General features: G+C 42.3%; 1 protein-coding gene across 1 annotated transcript in view; it reads left to right on the top strand.

Annotated features, from left to right (window-relative positions):
* Window positions 1-3,977, top strand: part of SYNDIG1 (synapse differentiation inducing 1) — a 52,194-nt gene extending 48,217 nt beyond the window's left edge. Inside the window, exon 4 of the mRNA XM_005488510.4 lies at window positions 2,799-3,977. Within this exon, the coding sequence (XP_005488567.1) occupies window positions 2,799-2,957 (159 nt within the window). The 3' untranslated portion in view covers window positions 2,958-3,977. The remainder of the gene's footprint in view (window positions 1-2,798) is intronic.
* Window positions 3,978-24,126: the final 20,149 nt, after the last annotated feature.

Below are 24,126 nucleotides of genomic sequence, written 5' to 3'. Positions count from 1 at the left end.
AGAGAAGATTGATTGGTGGCTGGTATTTGCAAAAATCCCTTTTTTCAGCCTTGTAGCACCCAACCTTTATCACAGCCTGTGCCCCCTGCTCCTGTCCAAAAGCTGCTTTAAATTGTTATATCCATCATCTGTCTGCCAGCCACAGCCTTGCCAGGGAAGGGAAGAAGTGAGTGGACAGAAGTACTGTAAAACTCCACAGATAACACAATTTTGTTCAGGAAGAACACTCAATTTGCAGCAAATTTCAAGTGCATTAGAAAAGGTTGAGACACCTGGAGTAGCTTGATGAGTCTGTAGTGAATCAAACTCTTGTTGGTAGAGCATTTGGGTCTTCATTCTTGCACCAGTCCTGGCTACACTGTTCTCTGAAACAGATGTTGCTGAAAAAGCTATGGAAAAGGTGGGTGTGATTTAGCTGTCTGATCTACACCAGACATTTCTTGACCTCGTGGATTTTGCCAAAGAACAGACATCTCTCATGGAAAACTCAGCAGGATGTAATTGCTCTGTGTCAGGCATGAAAAGGGATGGTTGGATTAATCCCAAAACCAAGGGACTTTCTGAAAGTGATTAAAACCACCAAAGAGCTGATCCCTGTTAAAAAAAAAAAAAGATAAAACAAAAATCAAGAAAAACTGTTCATTATTTGCTAGACACTAAACTATTACTTTTGGCCTTAGTTGCATTTTGTTTGGTAAGTATTTTCATATCCTTTTAGCTTAAACCTGCAGAAATGCTATCATTTTTGTATAATGACATTGAGTAGTAATGTGAGGGTTTTGTTAATTAGGAAATGCATCAAAGAATTTTCTTATTACTAAGCAAGTTCCTTCAGATTACTCTTTCACAGACAAAAGCTGGTTTCTGTGTGGTTGGTTTCTCCATCTCAATGTAAATCTTTTTTACCAGAATAAAGGAGAACTATAAGATTTGTCCTTCCCATAGGGCCTTACCAATGCAGTCTACAGTTAAAATTCCATACAGGAGGGATTTAATTCTCCTAAATTACAAAATATGCCTTCAGTTAAGAGGAAAAAATGCACTCAGATTAGGTAATTTGTTGGAAACTAGAAATTCTGTGAAGGCTCGAGTGTGTTCCCCAAGAAAAATCACTTTTTATCATCATGTCTGGAGCTGCATAATTCAAAAAATTCATGGCAGCACATGACAAATACAACATATCTGGTTTTGGCTGGGTGAACATTTTAACAAGAAACTGTTTTTTCACCATAGATCCAATCGTTTCACAAAGGCCAGGGCTGTCCTCCAAGAGTTCATCAAGGAAAAATCTCTGTTCTTTTTGAGCAGGGTTGTTGCTACACTGAAGATCTTATCAGGAAAAAGGCTACTAGTATTTGAAAAATCAACCTTCTGAATCCTTTCTGGTCTTTCAACTCATTATTTTTGGTAAATCCAACCTCTTCTATTGAAGCGATCAAGATATACTGTCAAGTTTTCAGATTATTTGACATTTTGACTAATGGTTTCTTTTCCCTTTGACTTCCCACCTATTTTTAGGCGAAGAAATACCTGTTTAAAACTTTACAAAGTTTCATTTAAAAGAGGTCAACCCAAATGTTGCAGATTTTTCAGTTACATAAAGTGACATTTCAGAAATGCCAATTTCAAAATGTTCTATCATTTTTAAACTTTCCCTTCATTCTAGGGGGTCCAACCTCGGTTTATCCAGAAGTTCTGTTATGTTTATTGCTGGGCATTTACCTCAGTCCAACTTCAGTAAACAGGAACCTTCCAGACTGGTTTGTGGTGGGCAGCAGGTGCATGAGGAAAGTCTTGAGGGGAGCTGAAGGACCAACTCTTTCAAAAGCTTTCTCTGCTTTCCTTGCCCACACTTTTATGAGTTGATGATGACTAACATGATCCCAAAAGACCCTGGCATTTTTTAAAAAAGGAATCTTCTTTTGAGTCTTTGGTGGTTCCAGACAGGAAGATAATGAAATCTTTGGTTACCTACCCTGCTGAGAGGCTTTGCAGAGTGAGTAAGATGCTTTCCCCACCTAAACCAAAGGGCACAACAGCAGGTGTGTAAACCTGTGTTATTTCTATCTTGCTGCTTTGAAACAGCTCCCTCCAGCCCGCAGACTCGCCTGTATTGTTTGATATTGCTTCTGCCTGAAATATTCATAAAGCATTATGCTTAAAAAATTAGGTTGATGAATGAGAAGAGACAGTTCTCCTAATAAAGTCATTGACAGAGGGGCCGAAGAGGTTTTTTGGGGGCTTTTTTAATGTGTGGAAGCTTGTCATTTGGCTGCTGCAAATTGGTCTGAGGAGCAAAAACATAAAATGAAAAAACCCCAAACAAACAAACAAAAAACAAACAAAAAACCCAAACAAGCAAACAACAACAAAAAAACCCCACAAAGACCAAAACAGAGTAGTAGATGGCTCTGAAGAAGAAAGTGTCCCAGCACATCGATCATTTGTAGAGACACAATTAAAACATTGAGGATTCCTCACTCATTGTAATGAGGGAACAAAGAATGTCTCAGAACTTAAGGAGTTCATTTGCTTATACAGGACCTCTCTTGTAGTTGACAGATCTCTTACTGGAGTCCCTGCTTGACAGACCACACCATGGTCTGTTAAAAATGATGGTTCCATCATTGTCTCAATTGTGCAGATGACCTCATTTGACTAAAAAATGCCTGATTGTCCACCAGTTTAACCCATCAGCTCCCAGGATCCTGTTTCAGCCAAGAAATTAGAGTCTCACCTTTATTTCACCAGGTAAAACAAATAAATCTATGGCATTGTTGTTGTTGTATCTCTTGCAGACAAACAAAGCAGTGGCCAAGGGGGATTTCCACCATGCGAGCTCCAGCTCCCGGCGAGCTCTCTTCCTGGCTGTCCTGTCCATCACAATTGGAACTGGCATCTACGTCGGGGTAGCTGTGGCTCTTATTGCCTACCTGTCGAAAAACAACCATCTATGAGCCTCAGGAAAGGGGGAAGAACCAGCCAAGCCAGCTCCTGCACTGCAGGAGTCCCCAGCACATCGGACTGAGCGGTTTTCCAAAAACAGACAGACACTTTTGGGGGCAGGTACAGGATGAGATGGGCTTGTGCATTGTTGTAGGGTGGGAAGCTGGAGGGGCTGGGGGGAGTTTCACCATTTGTGATGCACAAGTCTTGCTTATCTTCATCAACCCCTGTACAAAAAAGGGAAAGAAAGAGCAAAAGAGAGACAAAGAATGAAAAGAAGAAAAAAATAAAAGGAAAGAAAACGGGGAAAGTGTGGAGAAGGGTGTTTTGCCTTTGCCTTCTTTTCAATATGGTGTTTACAAGCATCTGGCAAACTGAGCTGTTCTCTTATTACCTTCTTGGTCACCTGAACTTTGCAGCCAGCATGAGCTTGTGCTTAATTTGCTTGTTAAGCACGGCACTGAGGTCTGGGAAAGCACGGACAACGACTGGTTCTCTGAAAGAGCAATATAAAAACAAGAGGAAGGACATGGCTTGTTTTGGCACTTGAATGCAGGACTCGTTTGCCTAAGAGGGAATCAGACACCTCAGTGTAGAGTGGTATTGCCTACTCTTCTTGTTGGGGGTAGGTTTCCATGGAAGGAGAAAAGGGAATTAAAAACATTTTTACTTCCTTTCCTTGTTTTTGGATAAAGGTGTGCCCCACAGGCCCACTCAGTGAGGAACAGCTGAGGTTACCACTGCATGACTCAGCTCTGCAGACTGAGTACAATTTTGAAGTAACGTGAGACCCGTTGTAAAATTAATTCCTCCATCCAGTCACATTGTGATAACAGCACTTTACTGTGGCATTATTGCTCATGGGCTGCTCCACCTTGCTGTGGAGACCTGCACAGCAGTCAGTGCAAGAAACCTGGGGAAAAAACGCAAACTGAAATACTAATAAGTTTTTAATTAAAAAAAAAAAAAATCACGGTAAAGCATGGGAATTAACCAGAGAAGGGAATGCTTCATACATTTCTGGGGTCCTGCTCATACACAGACCAGTGAATACCACTCAGATCAGAAGCTCACAGCTCAGCTGTGCATCAGGGACACGGCATAGCCATGGAGAGACAAGTCTGTTCCCCAAAAAGCAGAGCAGTGGTGAATTGTAGGGGAATTGAACCTTGTCTTTCCTCCACTGACTGCAATGATAAATTTATTTTCTTCTTTATTCGCTCCCCACACTCAACTGTTTTTTTGTCTTACAGATTTTCCTGCATTCAACTATTTATTTTGCCTAACCATTTCGTCCCACCCCAGGGTGTAACAGCATAGACATATATATGTAGCTACATATATATTTACACAGAGAGGGGAAAACCAATCAAATCAGTGACCATTTTATTATTCAACTGCCTCATGTTTTACAAACGGTTTCTTTAAACAAGGATGTCATCAAAGATGTTTTCCTCCAACTGTATTGTGTGTCATCTTTGCTCTGGGACAGTTTTTTTTTCCTCTTGTTTTAGGTTTCTATTATTTTGGTTTGAATTTGACTTTTGGTTTTGGGGAGGGGAGAACAAACACATGCAATCCTATTTTTCTGGTAGCTATACGGTTTATTAAAACACATGGTATACAGCTACTGGTGCTTTGTGTCACACTTTTTTTTGGGGTGGATGTGAAGCTTTAGACTGAGTGAAACTTGGCCCAGGACACCCAGTCCAGCTGCCTAGAGAGGTGCTTGTATGCACCATCTCATGCTGTCCCTGCATCCAAAAGCCTCTTGTAGTCACTGACACGTTTTTTGGCATTGAATTCACAGAACCACAGAATGATATCAGTGGGATGGGAGCTTAAAAATCATTTAGATCTAACCCCCTGCCATGGATAGGGATGCCATCCACATTAGATGGCAAATTGTTGGGCTACAAGCTAAGCCTGGAGACTGGCAATGTACTCCCCGTCCCTTCTGCATATGTATTATGCATGATTTGTGGGAAATCAGTCAGTTTTTCTCATAAAGCTTGAGCTTTGGAGTACATGGTATTGAATAAAAAAACACTGATTATTCCCTTAAAGGGAAAGGAACTAGTATTTCCTAACCTTAATTTGAAGTATGCCTGGAGTTCAAAAAATTAGAAAGCAAATACAGGTACTGTAAGGTCATTAAGCAAGCCTAACAACAATAATAATGATGTTATTTTAAAACCAGTCTAATGTTTAAGGACTCTGCCTTATGATCTTTGGTGATTGTGCTGGCTGAATATTAACCTGAGAGGCAAAAGGCAGCTCTGGAGCTAGGAAAAACATTCCCACAAGGGCAGCCTTAAAAATACCACAGGGGCCCTTGCACCCAGCTTTAAAAACAGCATTCCAAACACAGGGAATTCAGCTTTCCTTGTCCCCAGGGCTCCCCAGTGAACAGCAAACAGGAGCAGCAGCCCTGTGTGAAAGACCTGCATAGCAGGAGCACTCCTGGAAGCATCACCTGGCTGGAAGGTGATGTTCTTGTGCTCCACATCCTGAAGCAACCCACGGTATGACATGGAGCTGGCACTTGGAATGTCAGTCCGGGGTGATGAGCAAGGAAGGTGAAGGGGGTTTGCATGCTGGAGAGGAGGACCTGAGCCCCACTGCAGATGGGAGTGGGGATAAAGCTCCCAGGGATTGCTTTTGTGCCTTAGTAGGGTCCAGTTTGCTGATTGAGCTGTGGGTCATTGAGGAGCTGAACAGGCACCTGTGTGTTCCTAAGAAAAGTGATGTTGTCATGGCCTGCTGCAACATCTCTGGCTGGCAGAGCAGATACCACCATCTAAACATCTAAAATCCTCAAAGTCTGTGGCATTAAGACCAGAAAGTGCCACCAACACCTGCTCTCTCTGAGACAGCATCACTTAACCCGGCATGGTCATTCTCTCACCCCTGGGGAAGAGCAGGAATGGTCCATATGCAGTGAGCTCCTATGATTGGATATAGGGACATCTTTAGTTTACAATAGATCTCTTCCACCCCAGAGAGGGAGGAGAGAAGCCTTTCTGAACTGAGGTCTTTTTGGTCTCAATGAGGATATGTTAAAGAAATGGCACGGGTGTCTCTAACCAGATGATAAATATCATCTGCAAGGAAAAATCCCAAACTGTTAACTCCAGGGTCAGAAAGCTCCAACTTAACTGTATAATGTAGGATGTCATTGTGGATTAACCTCAAAAGATACGTGAGGAGTGCTGGAGATTCACTGAGAGGGAAGAAAAAAATCCTTCTTTCTGAAAGTCTCACAGTTCAAGGGAACAGAAACACTCAGCAAATAATTTGCTGGGTCAGAGACTAATATTGCATCTGTCATCTGACAGGATTTCATAACTCCCTGCTACCTCCATTGATTTTTTTTTTTTTTTGCCTTCATTTGGGAATCTCCTAGCCTTGAGCATTTTTATAGTTCAGTCTGAAATTAATTCCTCCCATCATCCAGGCAATTCCCACCACAGAGCCAGCTTGCAAGAGCTCCCTGATGAGGAAACAAGAGGGCAATGCTTGGGAACATCGCTGTACACCAAGGGGAGAGCTGCAGAGGAAGTGACAGCCACCTTCTCTGGGCTGGCTGCCACGCATCTCTCACAATTTGGGAAATGCCACCTGCTGACTCGCAAAGGAAATTCAAAGGCAGCCAAAAATGTAATGCAGTTAAGTGCCTATGAACTTCACTGTAAGGAGGATATGAGAAAGGGCACAAAGAGAGAGTGGCCTGTGTTTTAGACATCAGAGAAAGCCCCAGCCAGTGCTGGACTCTCAGTCAAGAGGGCACAATAAGCCAAGTCTGCAGAGAAAGTGGCTCCAATCTCAGAAATCATTACACTTGTCTGAGTAAGGCAAGACCACAGGAGAGAATCTGCAGAAGGGTTGCACCTGAGAGATTTCTTCAGGGCAAGATGCAATCTAAATATCTATCCTTGGCTTAGAGAGCTTCAAATCCAAGAAAGGAGGCAGAGGTGGAGATGGGTGACAAGAAGAGTGTCAGTTTTCTCAGTTAAACTAATCCAGCCCATTTCAGCCCCCTGCACCAGCATCTCTCTGTGTCAGCCAGCACAAAGGTTGCTCTATGCTGGCTTCATGCCTTTGCTCACAGATGCTGCTGTAGTGACACACTCAACAAAGCATGGTCAGGCAGCCAGGTCACCAGAGCACACGGTCCTGCTCCCCTTGTGAGCAAAAGAGCCCTGGGCTTTGCTCCAGACATGGTGGCATGACTCAGTGCTGCAGACATCAGGATCACAGCAGTGCCAAAGGAAGGGGAGCAGGAGCTGCCAGCACTGTTACAAGCTTAAGGCTGTGTGGTGAGCACAACATATGTCTGCTGTTCACTAATCATGAGGCAGCTCTGGGGAACCTGCTCCAAGCAGCTGTCAGAAGGTGGGTGGCTCTCCCTTGTGCCACCAATTTCCCTCCTTGGACATGTCCAAGTGTCCTTATAACCAGGTGAGCTACACTGCAGGATCTGCAGGAGGACGCAAAGGGGGAAAAAAGGCTCTGTGAGTGAGATGCAGTGAGGTGGGAGGTAGGAATAATCTGTAATTTGCTACATCCCATTTCTGAATGCACACAGCCAGAGTGCCATGTGGCTGGGATGAAAGCCACCTTCTCTTGGCTGATAGCTCAGTGTTGCTTTGGTCAAATCCTCCCTCTGAAGAATTTCCTTGCAAGCAACAGACTGAGCTTGAGCAGAGGAAAAGCATCTGAAGTGATGCACCAGATGGATGACAGCAGCCCTGCCTCCCCAAAACAAGGTCAGGTGTTTGCATACACATTCAATTTGTCCTTCCAGAGCACTCAGTGGTGTCTCAGACTCCTCTTTCAGACTCCTGCTTTCTTAGTGCTCTACAGGTGCAGATACATACCCATACATTTATATACATATATACAGGTTCCTCTACACATACATACCCATACTAACATACAGGCACATGAGAAACGCTGAAAGAGAAAGGGAAATCAATTTTGTTCTCAATCAAGGAGCAGGCTGCAACTTCAGCAATAAAAATCACAGCAATGCTGCTCAATAATCACCTGCAGAGGGGACAGCAGGCTGTCAGAGCTGGACTTTCCCTGCTGTATTTTTGAGTCAGCTGTTTGCTGCTTCTTTTCTTCCTTCCACCTTTGCCCAGTGCATCTTCTGCTGCCACTTCATGGGGTCAAACTGGTGGCTGTGAATGGGAGTGGCAGTAGCACATCCTCAGCAGCATCCCCTCATTGTTTTGTGTGATGGTGTTCACAGGGGTGCTTGGATGAGGGAAGAGATGGGGATCTGACTCCATGTTTCAGAAGGCTTGATTTATTATTTTATCATATATATTACATTAAAACTACACTAAAAGAATAGAAGAACGGATTTCATCAGAAGGCCAGCTAAGAATAGAATAGCAAAGAATGATAACAAAGGTTGGTGGCTCAGCTCTCTGTCCGAGCCAGCTGGGCTGTGATTGGCCATTAATTACAAACATCCAACATGAGCCAATCACAGATGTACCTGTTGCATTCCACAGCAGCAGATAATCAATGTTTACATTTTGTTCCTGAGGTCTCTCAACTTCTCAGGAGGAAAAACTCCTAAGGAAAGGATTTTCCATAAAAAAGATGTCTGCGACAGTTTTGCAATGGCAAGGACACAGCTCTAGGAGGGCAGGCCTTGATCCAGCTTGGACATGGATTTAATCTCTGTCTTTTGCTAAGCCTTCAGAGCTCATCTAAGTTATCTGTCACCTCTCTGGTGTCATCCTGCCATCCAGAATCTCCAGGATTAAAGAGAGTTCTCTGTGTGTAGGACCTTAGAGTACCTGGGGCTGCATTTCATTGTTCCATCCAAGAACAGATTATCCATCATGTTTTTAGAAGACTTGCCATAGTCCTGGTGTATTCGATATTTTCTACTCATTTGAGACATACTCAAGCAACAAGAGTGATAACAACAAATAAATAAATGCTCAAAGGAGCCAATATAGCCTAGCTAGTATAGATTTTCTTTCAAAAACAGTTTAATGAACCAGCAGCTTGTATTATTACTAAATTGTTGGTAACCAGTGGCAACCCACAAAACTGAATCATGAGTAAGTAACCCAACACATCTCACTGAAGGCTGAACATGCAAGAGGAAGACTTTTAAGATATCACCTAACAGTGGCACTTCTGAAAGCAGTGTGAAATGTGAACTCCCACCAGTAACTTTCAAGCAGCCAGTGGCTTGTTGAAGCATCTAATAGAAAAAAAAAAAAATTAAATAGAAGCCCAAGCAACCACCTGTTGAGTCAAGCACACAGAAACTTGGGATAAAATAAACTTTCTTGGTGGCACTCAGAGCTCTGAGGAGCTGGGTGCAGATGGACTTTATTTCCATTTATTACCACTTCAGCACTATGAGTTTGGTCCTGTTCAACAAGAACTTTCATGATGACAGATTAATGAATAGTGTGGTTTACTGATACCAGAGGTCTGGCTGAATTCAGTAAGAACATCCAGAACCCAGATTCACAAATAGTGTGGTTTATTGAAGCAAAGGGAAAGCAGTCTGAGGTTGCTGGTGATAAATACACAAACTACAGAGTGTATCTGGACAGAAAGTATAGTAACAGAGATTTATTAGATATATACATTGAAATATGTCTGGGTCTGTTCCAATGCAGTTGGAGGCAAAAATCTCACATAAAAGTGAGAGGAAGAGAGAAAAAGTCCATCAACCAATCCTGAGCAAGCAGAGGTGTTTTTCTTCTGCTTTATTCTTCCTTTTGTCTCTTCCATTTATTTTTTTTCTGTGAAAATCCTTTTTTATACAAAAATTTTTAGTCCTTCCCAAAGAGAATGACAACTGTATGTCATAGGGTGGGTGTTGGTGACAGAGGTCATAGAGGTAAGGAATATAATCTTTTCATGTGCATGCTAAGGGGTGAGAGTGCAGATAACATTTAATGAGGGTCTTGGTTACTTATGGTCAGCATTTATGGTTGATACAAAGGTTAAACAATCCCTTTGGTTCACCCCAGATATAATTTTGTTGTTAGCCCATGCTCAAGACAGGTGCAGGATCAGCAGGAAGGCCTGATCAGGCTTTTCTTGGTCATTAATTCATCACTGACTTCAACCAGCTCTGTAGCAAGTGTGACAATTTACCACTCCTCTATTTTCCTGCTGCCCTCGAAGAGAGAAACCTGTCGGCATTAACCTGGCACACAGCAGCATTTGTTTTGTGTTCGCCAAGAACGTCTTTCTTCACAAAACAACATTTAAACACAGAAAAGCTTGCCTGCAGGAAAGTGTTCATTTCAAGGACATTTTACAATTGAGAAAATAAAAAGAAAAACCCTTTCACAATCACAGAATATTCCACACTGATGTTTTGGAGATGCAATGCCAGGTACTTTCTTTAGAAATCATTTGTCTGAAATATTTGGTACTGGTCCAAGTGCAGTTTGGGTGGCAAGAGCACATCTTGAATTTTCTAACTGACTTTGTTTGACAGATCCAAACTGAAATTGTTTTAAACATTTTGTTTGTTTATTTTTTTGAGAGAACGGGGAAAGCACAATATTTTTCTGGTTTGAGCCAAGAAAAACTGTTCAGATTGCAGTATTAACCTCTCAGCTAGGAAGTCCCATTCACAGATTTTTATATTTCATTTTTCTGTGGAGAAATTGTCCCTGGCCCTGTGTTATTTGTCCTAAGCCCCCTTGCAGTTTCTTGGAGATAATGGCAGTAGAAACCCATTCCTAAACTCCCAGGCCAGGGTGCCACAGGCATTTTGAGGAAGACTCTGATGTGCCATCATCCCTTGTCATCTCCAAGGAGCTGTCAGCTGAGGAATGTCCTGCTGGCTGAAGGTGCCCTGTGCCTGATTTGGACTGGCCCTTCTTCCAGTCCAGCACCAAAACATCATTAAAGGCATCTGGGAGGGACTCAGGGCATGATGTGACAGGTCAGAGTGGAACATCTTCCAGCTGAGCTGCAGGCTCATGGCCATGGCCCAGAGCATCTTTAAAGGCTGCATTCCTGTTTTGTTTGGCAGGGGAGTACTCTTGAGAATGGATTTCCTGTTATTTTCACTTCCTCCCTTATATCCATCAACGCAAATTATCTTTTCTTCCCTCTTTCTTGGCTTTCCTCACCACAGACACTGCTGGTCAGCTTATTCATCTGGAATGTGGCATTTGCTAACTGATCTGATTAGAGCTAATTACTAATTATTTGTATTACTACAACCCTGATGTTATACGCACCATGGGAATATAATTTAATTACAGAATAATATCAATCAGATGCATAAATTAAAATGTTCACATATTAATAAGAACCAATTTTCTACTTTCAGCTGTATGATCTGCCAGTCTTGGAGGAGGAAAAAAAGCTCTTTTTTTCTCCTCTTTCTTGGGGGAGGAAAAAAGCTCTTCTTTAAATGGGGAATTATCCAAAATCAGGGAGAGGGCTCACAGTTGAATGAATGGGATAATTCAATGAATTCTGGTTTGGTGTTCACACAGAAGACATCTCTTTGCAAATTTTTTTTAATTATCAAACTCCAGGCAGGCACTGTTCTTTATAAGCTCTGTATCCTCCCTGGCAATCATTTCTCTTTGAGGTCCCACACCTGAGTTCTCCCAAGGTTCAGGTGTCCTTTCCCATGGTAATCCAGGTGTGTGTGGCCATCACCCACAGGTGGATGAGACAGTTCAGTGCCTCCCTTCTCACCACACTTTTTTTGGGACAAAGAAGCAGCTAAAACATATTTCCAGCTTCTCCTGGGAGTGGAGGAGCCTTTGCCAAGCCCCGGCCCCATCTGCACCCAGAAATGGTGAGCAATGGTGAAACTCACCATCTGCTGAGAAATGGTGAAACTCACCCTTCCCAAAGAACTTCCAGCAAATAATGAGGGACTTATCAACTCTGCACAACCCTGTGGATGCCAGTTTACTGTTCTTGTACAATGTCCATTGATGAAAGCAGCTGTGGAACAATACCAGGCAATGAATATATTGGAGGGAGCAGAAGATACATCTTGAATGTGTAACTAGATCCTGCTTTGACTCCAGTTTCTCTGCTTAATCGTGGGTGTGCTGTATGCATTCACCACACACAATAGAGCTAAACCCAGGAACTGTTTGCAACACTTGCTACCTCTGGAGAATTCAAAAACTGAGTGAAAGGAAATGTACTTCTGTTTTCTGGAATGTCAGCTGAGCGCTTATGAATTTCAAACGCTCAGCTAGAGGCAGGAACTGAAATACCAGCATCTCCTGCTCCTTTTCTACAATTCTTTCTTCAGAACTCAATTTTTTTTCTTTCTTCCTTTGCTCCTTTGATTTTCTCCACTGTCGCTGATGCAGCTTGCATTAACAAAAAAGCCTTGAATGCCACCAGCATAAGAAAGCTTTCAATACACCAGCGTGGAGCTTGGAGGGACAAACACTCAAACCACAAAAGCAGGATACAAGGACCAGCTGAGCAAAAGTCTGAACCATGATATCTTTTGTATTTGGTGTCACCATGATGTTTTCTGAAAAATCCCTTTGCCAGGATTTTTTCTCCTGAGAAGCTGAGAAGCCTCAAAAAAGAATGAAAACAATAATTATCTGATTTCTTTGGAATATGGGCTGGAGATTGTTTACCAACAGGTGAATGTTTGATTCGTTCCATGTGAATTGTGTTGACTTAATGACCAATCACAGTCCAGCTGTGTTGGACTCTGAGTCAGTCATGAGTTTTTACTATTCATTCTTGTTAAGCCTTCTGTCTGTATTTTTCCCTTTCTTAAGTATAGTTTTAGTATAGCATTCATGATATGATATGTTATGATATATAACATAACATAACATAACATAACATAACATAACATAATATAATATATCAGCCTTCTGAGAACATGGAATCAAATTCTCATCTCTTCCCTCGTCCTGGGGACCCTCACAAACACCACACTTTGGTTTTGCCTTTTTCTGTGTGTTTTGGTTTTGGGTTTTTGTAGGAACCCAGGGCACAGGGAACATTTCTCTGTCTGCTCTGAGTGGTTCTGACCCCCAGAGAAACACTGCCTTTGACCTTTGCCCATGGAGAGGACTTCCAAGACTTTGAGATAGACTGGAGTCTACCAAAATGTGAAACAGATAATAGAGAGTAGTGCAGTATGTCACTTGGGTGAGAAATTTAGGTTTGGGGATTTTTAGTATGGTGTAGATAGGAAGCAAGGTGGAGGAATTTGGGTGTAATTATCATCATCATCATCATCATAATCATCAATCTTCTTCTTCTTCTTCTTGTCTTCTTCTTCTTCTTCTTCTTCTCCTTCTTCATCTTCTCCATTTTCAGCAGTGTTGGTGGCACAGGGTGATTGGTCAAGGGAAGAACAGTACAGAGATTACATGGACAGTCAAGGGATGACTTGGTAGATAAGTAGAAATAATGTACTTGTTAAGAGTTAATTGGATGAGACAACTTTTAAAGACCTTGAAATGCTACATCTCGTGGCCATTTTGTGGTGCTTTTCCAGCACGCTGAGCCTGGTGTGAACAGCGTGCAAAACTTTAGATAATATAACAATAATCAAGAAGCTGAAGACCAAAAAAGTCCCATGTGTCTACTTTTTCCTGACAAATTTACAGAACTGCTACAGGAGGGTTTCCCCCATCCAGGGAGCCCCCAGAAGGGCCCAATGTAAAACAAACATCAATAGGTTGGGGTTTTTTAGTAAGATTTTAGTCCTTTTGAAAAAAAAAATTGGTCCCTCAGGTTTTAGGGTTTTCCTGCTGTCCTTGGGTCCATGAGCCACTCAGCCACAGCAAAAATGAAAGGGATCCACCACCACTGGCTCCCATTGACCTTTGGGCACAGGACAAGCAGGCTCTGCTGGCTGAGCCTTCCCTCCTGTGGCAAAGACGTGGGGAGAACTGATTTGTGTGAGCAACGCTCACCAATCTGAGAGAAACAAGAAACATCAATTGGTCTGTGGGCTTGGATCTCTTCAGCCATCAGTTCTGTGTGGAAAGCTGCAGGGAGTTGCTGAGCATCCTTTTGCGCTGTGAATTCCGAAATTAAAACATTTCACACTTGCAGACAACTTTGAAATATTTAATTCCATCCACTTGTGCAAACTGTTCTTACTCTTTAAGACAGTGGCTAGTTATTCCAACATTATTTTCAATAAAATTGAAAATAGTTTCAATAAAATCCATTCACAGGAGTCAATCTTTTTATCTCCTAAGACACATAAGTTGCACTGGAATATAAGGCTACAGAGAAATTAACTTATCATCTTCAAGTAGTCTCACTTGCTATGTATCTGTGTACATATATATGCATGTATTTTTAGCAAAAGAAGCAATAAGTGTAATTTAAAACTTCAGCTAACAGAATTATATGGTTTTATAGAGAATCAGAGTTTTACAGCTCCTGCTAATTAGTACATGATGGAGCAGCTGAAAAGCTAGACCAAAAACTTGCATTTAATTTTCTGACTTAATTTCAAACTACAAATTGGGCTCCCTTGGTTAGTTTTTAATTTTATGTTTAAATGCTAAAGGAATATTAAGGACTCATGATTTCCAAAATTTGTGGCTGCAAAAGTTACCAAGACAAGGAGGTTTGGTTTCATCTTGACTCTGTCATGCTTTGCTTCAAAGGTAAAAAAAAAGAAGAAAATACACAGGGAAATGAAGTTTTTGAGGATAAAGCTTGAAGTGAAGATGAATGGACAGCAGATGCCAAATAAAATAAGCACAGAATGACAAAGGAGTGGTGATGTTACCTTCTACAGACCATTTAAATTTAAAAAAAAAGAGAAGCTGTTTTGTCCTTATCAATTTCTTCTCACACCACACACAATTACACCTCTGTCACAATTCCTGTGATGAAGAACAACCAGCTCTGATTGCTGTGGGGATTTACTGCTGCAGCGCCCTTCCCAGCAGGTTTTTTTTAGCAGTGAGTATCATAAGAAGTCCTTCAAGAGCCTGCTTGGATGAGGTGCTTAGTTGGGCTGCAAACCTCCTTGCAGGCACTTCCAGAAGTTTGTAATGACCCCCTCTGACACTTAGACATGCTGAACCCACTCTTTGGTCTGAGAAACCTGGAAAATGCAGACTCCAGAGCCACTCAGGCTGTGCTGTGAAACCTTTCAATGTTTTCCTCCTCTGCTTTACTATGCAACACCTAAGCAAACATGCAGTGAGAATTCCCAGTCAAACACATTCCACTGTAAAAAAAAAAACCCACAATAAAATGTATCTAGCAGCAGAGCCTCTCCATCCACCACCTTCCCACCTCTGTAGCTTGGCTGGATCTCAGCACCCAGGTCCAACCCAGCTCACTCCATCAAGCCACACGTGAACTTGAACAGCAAAAGCCTTTCAGCCCTGTGTGAACAGCAGTCCCAGCCTCCAGCACAGCACTGCTGCAAGGCATTCCCCTTTAATGTCCCTTCTACTCCGAGCCTTTCTCCCTCCCTAGGCTGGGGAAATTCTGGTAGGGAGCTCAGGGCACTGGGAATATTCCTCTGTCTGCTCTGGGGTGTTCTGATCCCCAGAGGAGCACTGACTTGGATCCTCATTCATGGAGAAAGCTTCTAAGACTTTAAGATAGACTGGAATCCACAAAAGTGTGAAATAGATTGTAGAGAGTAGTGTAGGTGTATCACTTGGGTGAGAAATTTAGGTTTTGGGATTTTTAGTCTGTTGTAGATGAGAACAAAATGGAGGACACAGGGTGCTGTCTCAAGCTCTTCCTTCATGCTTCTTCTTCTTCTTCATGGGCTTGATTGAAGTTTTGTAATTGGACAGAAAAGTCCGCATTGCTGGCTTCCAGGGATCAGTTATTGGGCTAAAAGGGAAAATAATCTAAGTGTCAGCACTTAATTTGATAGTTTAGTCTTAAAAGACCTTGTAACAAGAGATTTTTACAGTGCTTTTTCAGTACACTGAGCCTGGTGTGGACAGAGTGCAAAACTTTTGATCAAAAATTAATAAACAAGAAACTGAAGACCTATAAAGTCCTGTGTGTCTCCTTTTCCTGACACAGAACCACTCTAAGAGGGTTTCCCCCCAACAGGGCAGCCCCCAGGGAGGGGCCCAGCTTGAGGCCCAGAAATCGAGGAATCGATAACTGGTGCCCTGTGTCAAAAAGAGTGGTTTTAGCTCAAAGAGAAGGCGGAGATCCACCAGCAAAGAGAAAGGGCTATAACACACAAGACCATTCTGTTAATTAAGTTGGATAAAAACTGACTTCTTTTTGGAAAAACTAAAAAGCAAACTGAAGTGACACAGAGTATGAAGTTGTATTTAAAGCCTTGGTTCCCATCAAAGTGAGAACCTTCATCTGGATTTTTCTGGCTTGCCCAGTCCAGGAGACTGAGGACAGCTATAAACTCTCCCTTATTAAGGGATGAAGAGAAAGAGCATTCCCTGGTCTGCTTCCTGATTCCTAGAGTCTTGGTTGGAGGTGTCCTGTGGGTCATCAGCATCAGGATGGCTCATCCTTGCACCTGTGGGATGTTGTCCTTCAATTCCCATCAGCTTTACCTAAGCCACTTTGCCCTTCAAACTGCTTCCCATGGCATTCCCTGCTCTGAGGCACAGCTGGGACTCTGGTTTCCAAGGAATTCCTGCTTCTGTCTTCCCAGAGCTGTAGAACCCAGCCCAGCACAGTATGGCACAGGCCAGCAACAATTTGACAAAACTGTAAAACCATGAGCAGAGTGAACGGGATAAATAACATCAATCCAGGACAACACTGTAGAAATCTCCCTACAGGATCTATTCTCTGAGGAATTAAAGGGAATACAAGGCAAATCAATTGGTTTTCATGGAAAATAGGCCTTGTCAAGCAAACCTGATTTCACTCTGTGATGAGATTACAAATTTTGTTGATAAAGGGAACTGTCCAGATGTAATAGGCTTAGATCGTCAGAGCGCTTTTGACTCAGTATGAAATGATATTTGGCTTTAAAATGTTGTGCTATGTAGCATCAATAAAGCTTGAAATAAACAGGTTAAGAACTGCCTACCTGACAAATATCAAGAGGAAACCAGTCAGGGGAAGCCAGAGCAGCCCTGGTGAGGTGACATGAAGAGCAGGACTGTGCCCAGAACTCCTTGCTGCTTCCAGCCGAGCTCTGGGAGATGATGCAGATAAAACTGGAAAATGAAGCAAAATCCAGCAAGTCTGCAGAAACAGATAAGATGAGGCTGTGATACCAAAATATCTGTGTCACTGAGGGTGGGGGGTCAGAACTGGCTTGAATATACACAGAAACTTCTAGAAGAGGGGCTGCAACCCAAAACAGGAGATGCAGTGGCTGCAGGGCTGAATGTGGCCTCACAGAAAAAGGATTGGCAGAAAGACAAAAAATCTTTGTCTACCAATCAATGGCATGTGGCCGACTTTTCATGCTGTGATGAGGACATCAGTTCTGGGATAAAATGAAATCTCCTGCATGCTGGAGATCAAGAAATCACGGAAATGTCAAAGACAGAGAGGAAAAACACTACATAAACTATCCAGACCAGACCCAGCCTGTCACACACAGCTCCTTGCTGCCGGTAGGGGAGATTGGAAAGGATAATCAAGCCTTAGCAGTGCACTCTGACACACAAATAGGCATGGGAATAATGGGCTGTGCTACTTCTAATTTACAGCTTCCTAGCCACTGTAATTTGCAATTTTCCCAAATGAGACATTTGAATGTTAATTGTCAGCTTCCAATTGCGAGATGGGCAGTACATGTCCTGAAAAATAGCACCAGCCACTTTTGGGATCATTAAAAAACAGCATTGCAATCTCACCTGGGCATTTTAGGGGCTTAACCAACCAAAAACTGCAGTTCTTCTTTTTTTCTTTTTATTTATTTTTTTTTTTTAAGAACAGCAGCAAGAAGCTGCCAAAAGTGTCTTAACCATGTGGAGCTTGCCAAGGTGAGTTCAGCAGTGCTATCTTGAGACAGCTAGACAGCATTGTTTTGAAGATTTTGTTGTTTCTTTGCTTTTGGTTTCGTTTTGTTTTGGTTTGGTTTTAAGGAAAAGGAAAAAAAAAAGTAAAAAAGAAGAAATACAATAAAAAAAGAGAAGGATAATGGCAACCTGTGGCCTTTCACTAGGAGAGCTGGATCTCCATGCTAAAAAATGCAGGCAGGAGCTTTCTGGAGGGTACAAGGCAGCTCATTGCAGACAAATCCTAGAATCCATGTCATTCCTCCAGGCCAGCTGGTTCCCCAAGGACTTGCAGGCCACCATGGCAATAACACTGCAGTTCTTCTTTCAGCAACAAATGCACCACAGGTGCAGCAGACAGAGCTGAGTGAGCTCTCCAGCAGCACCAGCAACTTCTGCTGCCAACTGCCCCCAGCTCCCAAATGACTTGGAGCAGCCCAGAGGGGGAATAAAACCAGCGCAGATGGAAGGGAAAATAGGCACCGTATAGACAAGCAGCTTCTTCTTCAAGAATATGAGAATTAACCTTCTTGGCATGGAGCTGGACAAGAGAAGTAGTGAAAAAGCAGAAGGAATTTAGTACTGAGAGGACCATGCCTGATTTGTGTCAGCTCATTTGGCATCACAACCAGGGCCAAGGGAGATTTCTGTTTGGTTTTTTTCTCATGGGCTGCCTGTTTCAAGCATCAAGCTGTCTCCTATCAAGCTTTGTCTCATTTCCCTCTCCAGCATTACTTTATGCAGGCCGTGTTTTCCAGCAGACACCAACAGGAATTTCTGCCTCAGGGAAGTCTAAATTGCAGTGGGATGTGCAGAAACAAACAGGTTTCCTGCCCCACAGTCAGTATCAGGCATCACCTCTTCATTACAATCCTTTCTGGTGAGCAACAACCCCTCACCGCCACTGAGGGCACATGTGGGAAGCTCTGTTATGTGGGAGATGAAGAGGTTTTATTAAAAAATGTTGAAAGGGCCCTAAAGGTCTTATACCAGTAATATGTCTCACAGACTGGCATGCAACTCTTTTGTCTTCCCAAAGAGAGAAAAACCTGTCCCTCAGCCCAAGGGCTGGAAGATTCAGGAGAGAATTTCATCAGGACTGGGAAGGTAACAGGGCTGTGCATCAGGTGGGTGGGATATACCAGGAAATGAATCCTAAATCACATGGTGGGGAAAAGCTGTCCAGGATGTTTCTCCTGTGTATGGGCTAACAGGTTTGAAATGGCAGCAGAACAGTGGGATTTCACAAGCTAGACCTGCATGCTTTTAACCTGAAGCATCCCTGGGCTGAAAGCTTATTTTTCTGTCCACACACTTGCCATGAGAACAAAGAGCTGCCCTAGAGCCACCCCCTTGCAGCTCTAAAACATATGGCACACATCTTCCCTCTGAAAACCAAAATACTGCTCACAACACTAAAGCTGGATGTTGTCCCCTGCTCTCAAAATGCTGATTAAAAATTCACCACAATGTTTACAGTAGAAATTTTGAGCATAATTATCACTGTAACCCAGGTCTCTTCTTATTTTAATCATTTCTTGCTCAGTTTAAATACCTAAAATGTTCGCTATACTTGAAAGGTAGCAACAGTAGACTCTCATGCAGGCTGGGATCATTTTTCAGCTTTCAAAGAAGAAAAAACAAGCCTGAAAGCGTGATAAATACCTCTGAATTCCAGCAACTTTTAAATGTAAACTTCTCTTGCAAGCAGATTGCATTTATGAAACATGAAAAAAATGCACACATAAAAAAAAATGCACCCTTCATTTAGGGAGATTGAGCTTGATGACTTGTGAAAAGACCCCTCAAATCTTCCCTGGGTGTTTGCCACTCTGCTGGCCTGTGAGCCAGCCCAAATCTCAGTTTGAAATTGGTTTATAGGATTCTCACAGAAACTCAAAGAAAGTAGAGTGCTAATTAAGTGTTTTTATCCCTCTGAGCATCAGGTAGGACTGAAAGCAGCTGCACTGCAGCCTTTTCCCTGCAATGGCCCACTTACACCTCCTGAAGGCTCCAGACCGAGCCAGGATGGAAAATATATTTCTGCTTTTGTGTTCTGAGGGGGCAGGGGCTGTGCAGGGCTGTGGAGTGCATAAAGCTGAGTGATGCTCAAACCTGCAGGCACAAAGAGCCGCAATCGCTGCTGGACCACCGCAGACAGATTTCCCCTGCCAGGAAAAAGCAGGATCCCCATAGGTCAGAGCTGTTATTAATGATGTGGGGAAGTCTCATTGCACACCATAAGTGCTCATTTGACCATGATAAAGACAGTGATGAGAGGAAGCACAGAGGCTTCTCAGCTCAGTGTGAATGCTGCACCTTAAATCACAGAACAAATTAAATTCTAAGAGAAAAATGCCATAAGGCACTTGGCCAGGGTGCCTGAGCTGGAGAGTTATTTGCAGTTTCTTTCTTTCAACAGCAAGTTTTCTGAGTGAAGCTAAAGCAAATATTCACTGGGGAATCTAATTTGTAATAGACATTGAACGCTAAAAAGATTTGAAGGCAGAGGAGAGGAGATCAGACATGGTAGAAAGAGATCACTTCACTCATATTTAAATTATTGACCCACAGACTTCTAAATAAACTCTCAAGAAAAATGTATAACAGTTCAAAGTAAGAAATTTGGACATGCAGGATGCATTCTCCCTAGTAATATTCTATCCCCAGCCAACACACTGCATTAATGCACAAGAACTGAAGATTAAATCCTTCAAAACTCTTATGTCCCTGTTAAAACTTAGGATAAACCCAGAAGAATTTGAATTTTGCCATCAAAGCAAAATTGAGTCAAAATGCCATTTAAAAATGGCATAAATTACTCTCCACAAACAGGACTGCAATCTCATGACCAAATCTGTACTTACCAGGCTTTTCTTTTTTTAAGTCCATTGTTTTGAAGTGCACTAACTCCAAGACAACAATTTTCTGAACTTCTAGGTAAGCACCTCACTTCCATTGTGAACATGAAATATGAATAGTTTGACCTGGAGGATTAAAAAAAAAATAAAATTAGAAATGCAAACTTTTATGTATGGAAACTGTTTAAGCTGAGGGGAAATGTGGGCCTGCTGCAGAATGGGGTGGGGGGCCTGGTGACACAGGGCACAGGAAAAAGTGAGGTGTTGAATGAATGCCTTCTTAACTTCAGCTTTTATTAGGAAGATCAATTTCAAATTTTTGATATTTTTTTATTTTTTTGAAAATTCAATTTGGAAACGTTTGAATATGTGAAGTTTTGAATTTTAATTTTTTTTCTCCAGACCCTGGAGACCAACAGGAAAGTCTGGAGCAAGATGGAAGAGAATCAGGTCAGAAAATGCCAAAACAAACTGGACACACATAAGACCATGGTGGGATGCACTGGACAGTGCAAAGAGAGGTGGATGATACATCCCAGCCTGCATCCCAAATGTTCCCTGTGTTCCAGTGTTGGAGACAGCTTTGCCTCAGGGCACACTGAGCACCTTGGCAGTTTTATCAGCAAGGCTCTGCTATGTGTTTCACCTGTTTGTTTGTTCAATTGATCCTTATTGGTTTGCTTTGGCACTCAGACAAAAAGAAATAAAAATTCTTAAAAATGTAGATGCGGTTGCTTAAGTGAATCCAGCAAACACAAGTGCCAGTCTCAGAAGGAAAACATACAAGCATGTTAAAATAGCAACACAGCCTCAGATGAGTCATATTCATTGAATTTTAGAACAATTTTTATTGGAGTGGACCTCCAGAGGTCAGTTTGCCCATTCATCTGCTCAAAACATGTCTAATCAGATCAAGGGATGCTTGTCAGCTCTTCATGCATTACAGCCTTTGTTTTCCAAACCCTTTTCCACCCCTCTCAGTGCTTTACCAAGGAGAAGACAGCTACCACTCCTATTATTTACAGGAAGGAGCTGGAAGAAACAGTTTGTCTGATCAGAGCTGTAAATGAAGCACGAACTCTCCCCGTGGGTTTTTGAATCATTTCAATGTCAGGCTGTTCTGGATCAGCCTTCCAGAGGGAGCACAGGATGGAGCTCAGCATGGAGCAGGTACAGTGGCACTGGAGATGCTCTCCAGCCCTGCATCCCCTTGTTCACCATCAGGGCACAGCACAGACCCCAGCACAAGGCAGAGGCTCCTGGTGGCCAGAAAAGACAATCTCTGAAAGGAAACCCAGACCTTTATCTGATCAGAGCGCCTCTCTTAGGTGCTGTTCTCCACTAAATGGGATCCCAGGGCATAGAGGAATGAAGAACAAACACTGGGATCACACACAGCCATTCAATCTCCATCTGCTCCAGAGGAACCCAGGGCCATTATCCTGTGCTGTCAAAGCTGTTAATGAGATATTTGGCTTCGCTGGTAACGTGCCAGCCTGCCTCAAAGACAGATAGCGAAACGAATGGATCAGGACAGGGGAAACAATGACCCAGATGTCTAACAGTGTCTTGCAAACCATGACAAAAAAAGATAGAGAAGTGCAAAGAGCTCATAAAGAATATTTCTGATTCACAGACCTCAGCAAAAAATTTGGCCGCCCTCATTTGAATTTTTGACTGCAGAAGAGAGGAAATGTGGCATTCACATTCTCCGAAAAATCCCTTAGCCCAGGATTTTTCTCCTGGGAAGCTGAGAAACCTCAGAGAAAAAGGAAAACAAATCTCATTTGCTTCTCCTGTGTTTTGCTCCTTTGGAATGTGTTTGGAGATTGCTTACCCACAGGTGATTGTTCCATTGGATTCTGGTGTGAGTTGTTTTCACTCATTGGCCAATCAGGGCCAAGCTGTGTTGGGACTCTGGAGAGAGTCACGAGTTTTCATTATTATCTTTTTAGCATTCAGTAAGTGTCCTTTCTGTATTCTATAGTATAGTATAGTATAGTATAGTATAGTATAGTATAGTACAGTATAGTATAGTATTCTTTAATATAATATAGTATAAAGTAATAAATTAGCCTTCTGAGAACATGGAGTCAGATTCATCATTCCTCCCTGCCACAAGGGTCTCTGCAAATACAATAAAGAAATAAATTCAAATTTAAAAAGTAAATTTTAAAAAATCCTGTTCTTGACCATGACATAGGGACTACCAGGTAGGAAAAAAGCAGTGCTTTTAGACCTCTATGTTTCAAGACAGAGAAGCAAGAGGGGTTTTGAAAAGAGATAAAAATCCTTCAGAGTTCTGGAACAGATATCCTATAAAGTAAAATCTATTCTAGAGCTTTTTCCTTATTTAATCCTATCAATGTAGGTTATGAATGTTACTGAGAAGTGTGAATTCTTCCACCTCAAAAAAAAAAAAGAAAAAAAAGAAAAAAAAGCAAACGCAAAATACAGTTCAGCACTGAAATCTGAACATTTCTAAAAGGAATACAAATATACAATATACAAATCAATCACTCAGCAGAATTACTGTCACTGTAAATCTGCAACCAGTTGGGTAAAGGATCCATCCTAACTATATCAGGAGCTGAGGGCCAGATAGAGAAACCACTGGGTAAAGTTTCAAGGCTTGAATTTATCCTAGGAGGGGATGATACAGATCCATAAGGAGCTGATCCAGCTTTCAGATCTATGAAGGATAGAGCCCTACTCTCGTTTTGGCAGCAGACAATGTCTTGGATGCAAGTCCCCAGAACTCCACTGCATACTCTATATCTGAGCTGAGTAAGTGGGAACACCAGCTGAGGATGCAGCTTATGGGATGGAAATTTACAGAAATGAAATTAATTAGCAGCTTCCCAAGCTCAGCAGTATTCATCTGACTCTGCTGCACTGAGTGTGCTGAGAAGGCTTTGGCTATAATTACACTGCCCTGCTCATTGCTCCACTGCCCAGACCAAGGTTTATAGAGTCACAGGAAATCTTTGGTTGTTAACCCTGGCTCTTAGTTACTGCTTTCACTTCATCTTTTCCCAGTCACAAGCGATGTTTATGTTTCCTACATGCTTTATGGGGGTTTCACAGTAGCTTTTTAGGCTCGGTTTCCAACTGGCAGCATTGCAAGAGAGCCATTGCCCTTCTTGCTTGGTAGGATTCTTCATCTCAAAGGCAGATGCAGAACTGCAAGCTGGGGAGATCAGCTCAGATTTCCCCTTCAGTTCAGTTTCTTCCACATATTCCAGTGTGACTGACATTTGTCTTGGATCCAGGCACCTTTTTCCTTTCACCCAGCAGCTTTACAAGGTGATCTTCAAGGCATCCAGAACTGCTTCATCACTGCTTTGTAAAAGGACACTTATCTTTTATTATCATGTGCT

This window comes from Zonotrichia albicollis, chromosome 3 (assembly GCF_047830755.1).
Source record: "Zonotrichia albicollis isolate bZonAlb1 chromosome 3, bZonAlb1.hap1, whole genome shotgun sequence".
Lineage (NCBI taxonomy): Eukaryota > Metazoa > Chordata > Aves > Passeriformes > Passerellidae > Zonotrichia > Zonotrichia albicollis.
This window is presented reverse-complemented; position numbering and strand designations above follow the sequence as displayed.